Consider the following 3,303-nt stretch of genomic DNA (forward strand, 5'->3'; position numbering starts at 1 on the left):
AAAGGTGAGTGTAGGTAGGGAGTTAGGAAGGGGATAGGTCAGTCCAGGGAGGACGGACAGGTCAAGGGGGCGGGATGAGGTTGGTCGGTAGGAGATGGAGGTGCGGCTTGGGGTGGGAGGAGGGGATAGGTGGGAGGAAGAACAGGTTAGGGAGGCAGGGACGAGTTGGACTGGTTTTGGGATGCGGTGGGGGGAGGGGAGATTTTGAAACTTGTGAAATCCACATTGATACCATTGGGCTGCAGGGTTCCCAAGCGGAATATGAGTTGCTGTTCCTGCAACCTTCGGGTGGCATCGTTGTGGCACTGCAGGAGGCCCAGGATGGACATGTCGTCTGAGGAATGGGAGGGGGAGTTGAAATGGTTCGCGACTGGGAGGTGCAGTTGTTTATTGCGAAATGAGCGTAGGTGTTCTGCAAAGCGGTCCCCGAGCCTCCGCTTGGTTTCCCCGATGTAGAGGAAGCCACACCGGGTACAGCGGATGCAGTATACCACATTGGCAGATGTGCAGGTGAACATCTGCTTGATGTGGAAAGTCTTCTTGGGGCCTGGGATGGGGGTGAGGGAGGAGGTATGGGGGCAGGTGTAGCACTTCCTGTGGTTGCAGGGAAAAGTGCCGGGTGTGGTGGAGCTGGAGATTGGCTAAGGTAAATGTGGAGTTATAGGGATAGGGTAGCGGGCTGGGGTTGGGTCTGGGTGGGATGCTCTTCGGAGGGTCAGTGCAGACTCGAAGGGCTGAATGGCCTATTTCAGCACTGTACGGATTCTATGATCTTTCTGACGTTTGCAATTTGTAGGTATGTGCCCATATTTACAGAGGCCTCCACGACAGAAATATGTTCTAACTAGCCTTTTCTCCATACTGTCCCACTGTCGATTCCTGTCTGAAGTTGATTTGTCTTTTCTTTTTCTTTCATGGGATTTGAGAATTTGTTACCAATCCCTAATTGGCCCGGAGCTGAATGTCTTACTCAGTCACTTCAGAGGGCAGTGAAGAGTCAATCACATTGCTTTTGATCTGGAGTCACATGTAGGGCTAGACTCCCATCCAATGGGTTTTTCACAGCAATCAGTGATGGTTTCATGGTCACAATTACTGATATCAGCATTACAATTCCAGCTCTATTAATTGAATTTAAATTCCATCAGCTCCTGTGTTCGGATTCAAACCAATGTCCTTAGCGCATTGTGCTACCATCTCTTCCATCATGTTTGATCACTGGGTGGTGATCTGTAGTTGCTGCTGTGGCTTTTCTGAATTTCTGAGCTGAAAATTGGCATGTGTTATGTGTGCTGGTGTTGGTGACCTGTGCTCCAGCATATCACTGACTGAGATGCAACTCCAAGTAACCATTCCCTTTGACCTCCATTCACAAGGCTCAGTAACAGCTTGCTTTCATGGTCTATTGATGTTTTCGGTATTATTATGCCTCTTCGGGTTTCTGATGGGTCTGGGATGGGATGACGGAGAGGGGGGAGGTTGGTGTCATGCAAGATGGCATAATGCTGTGTTTCAGTCCAGATTCCCCTTCGCCATCTTAGCTGTAATGAAACTGCCATCTCATTATTGTTCCAGACTGTAGACTGCTTGAACTGGCTAAAGTATTTTTAAGTCATCTTCTGGGTTTGATTTTTTTTTTTAAGGAGTGGGTTTGGTGATGTTGCGATGGATGGGGGGAGGGTGGCTTCATGCCTATGGGTGCGCAAGCTCTGAATGCTGCAGTAAATACTTCTATGACTGAATGTTTGCTGCTTCTCTTGTCCTTTCTAGGTCCGGAGTGGTGTGCAGGGTGAAGTATTGCAACTCTCTACCAGACATTCCCTTTGACCCAAAGTTTGTGACGTATCCGTTTGATCCCAACAGGTAAAAGCTGTGTTCAGTCGGCCTACAGGTTTAACTATTCTCCCTCTTCGGCAACAATGTCTCCCTTCCTTATAGCACTTACTGAAGTAGACAACAACCTTTTCGGAGAAGAAAGAGAGGCATAAAGCTCAGGCAGATTAGGGAAGAGAGTAAAAGACTTTTATGTCCTTTTGATTCATAAAGTTCAGGGATAGGTAGATTAGGTGGATGGGTCTGGGTGGGATGCTGTGAGGGTCAGTGTGGACTTGTTGGGCCGAAGGGCCTGTTTCCACACTGTAGAGATTCTATGACTTATTGAACACTTACCTCTATGACTTATTGAAAACTGCTCCTTCAGTCCAAAGAGTAGAGCAGGCAAAAAGGATGACACCCAAAACCCAGGACTGAGAATTGAACAGTGTCCACTGTGGTTTGAATTTAATGCGATCAGACTGCGGGTAGGGAAGGCCACTGTTGATGCACTGTCGAGCAGCTTTCTGGTTAATAAGCTGCCTATAATCGAAAGGATGGGAAGCTGCAGCAGGTTAAGTGAAAGGAGTGATGGCAATGATGGTGCAGTGTCGTGATGGAGGGTCAGATACGTTGAGTGTAATTAGAGAGGTACTGCTGACTGGTTGAGCAAATGGATTTGAGAATCCAGTTACTTGTGGCTAGTAGTTAGTGGGAGTAAAAGCATGGTGAAACAGGCCCAGGAGATACTTGGCCTTTGAGGCAAGAGAATTAATATCAAAGGAGGGAGGTACTAGAGATTGTTGGGGGCACTCCTCAATTGAAATATTGTGAGCCGCTTGAACCCTTGTAACTTCTGCCTACTTCTGCAAGTTAGGTAGGGTCAACGACTAAGTGTGGGGTCAGTGCTGAGTTGTTTCTCCTAGTGCCTTGAAGAGAATTTCATCTCTGAGTATCAACAGCAGCTTAGTCAATCATTTGGCTTATTGTGGGAGCTTGTTTGCAGAATAACTGCTTTGTTTGACAGTGCTCACAGCCTGTCTGGTTCACTTGTGAACTGTTGCACTGAAGTGTAATGATTTTAAATATCTTTTGAGTCATGGTGGGGCAAACGCACTCGAGAATTTGAGTACATTGGACTTGAAATAACAATTTTGAAATTTGCAATTGACACCCAGCTTGGAAATATCTCTCAAATAAAACAAAGAATGGTGGATGCTGGAGACCTGAAAAAAAAACAGAAATAGCTGAAGAACCACAGCAGGTCTGGCAGCATCTGTGGGAAGAAAACAAAGTTAATGTTTCGAATCTGATAACTCTTTATCTGAATAGCAAACCTGCCGAGTTTCTTCAGCAATTTCTGTTTTTGTTGTGGATGTTTCTCTCTTTCTCTGTCCCTCGCACTCTCTCTCTCTCTCTGTCTCTCTCTCTCTCTGTGTCCCTCGCGCTCTCTCTCTCTCTCTGTGTCCCTCGCGCTCTCTCTCTCTCTCT

General features: G+C 46.9%; 1 protein-coding gene across 1 annotated transcript in view; it reads left to right on the forward strand.

Annotated features, from left to right (window-relative positions):
* Window positions 1-1,741: 1,741 nt before the first annotated feature.
* Window positions 1,742-3,303, forward strand: part of paf1 (PAF1 homolog, Paf1/RNA polymerase II complex component) — a 28,813-nt gene continuing 27,251 nt past the window's right edge. Inside the window, exon 1 of the mRNA XM_048618236.1 lies at window positions 1,742-1,863. Coding sequence (XP_048474193.1) covers window positions 1,742-1,863 — 122 coding nt within the window. The remainder of the gene's footprint in view (window positions 1,864-3,303) is intronic.

Source organism: Rhincodon typus, chromosome 39 (assembly GCF_021869965.1).
Source record: "Rhincodon typus isolate 14 chromosome 39, sRhiTyp1.1, whole genome shotgun sequence".
NCBI lineage: Eukaryota > Metazoa > Chordata > Chondrichthyes > Orectolobiformes > Rhincodontidae > Rhincodon > Rhincodon typus.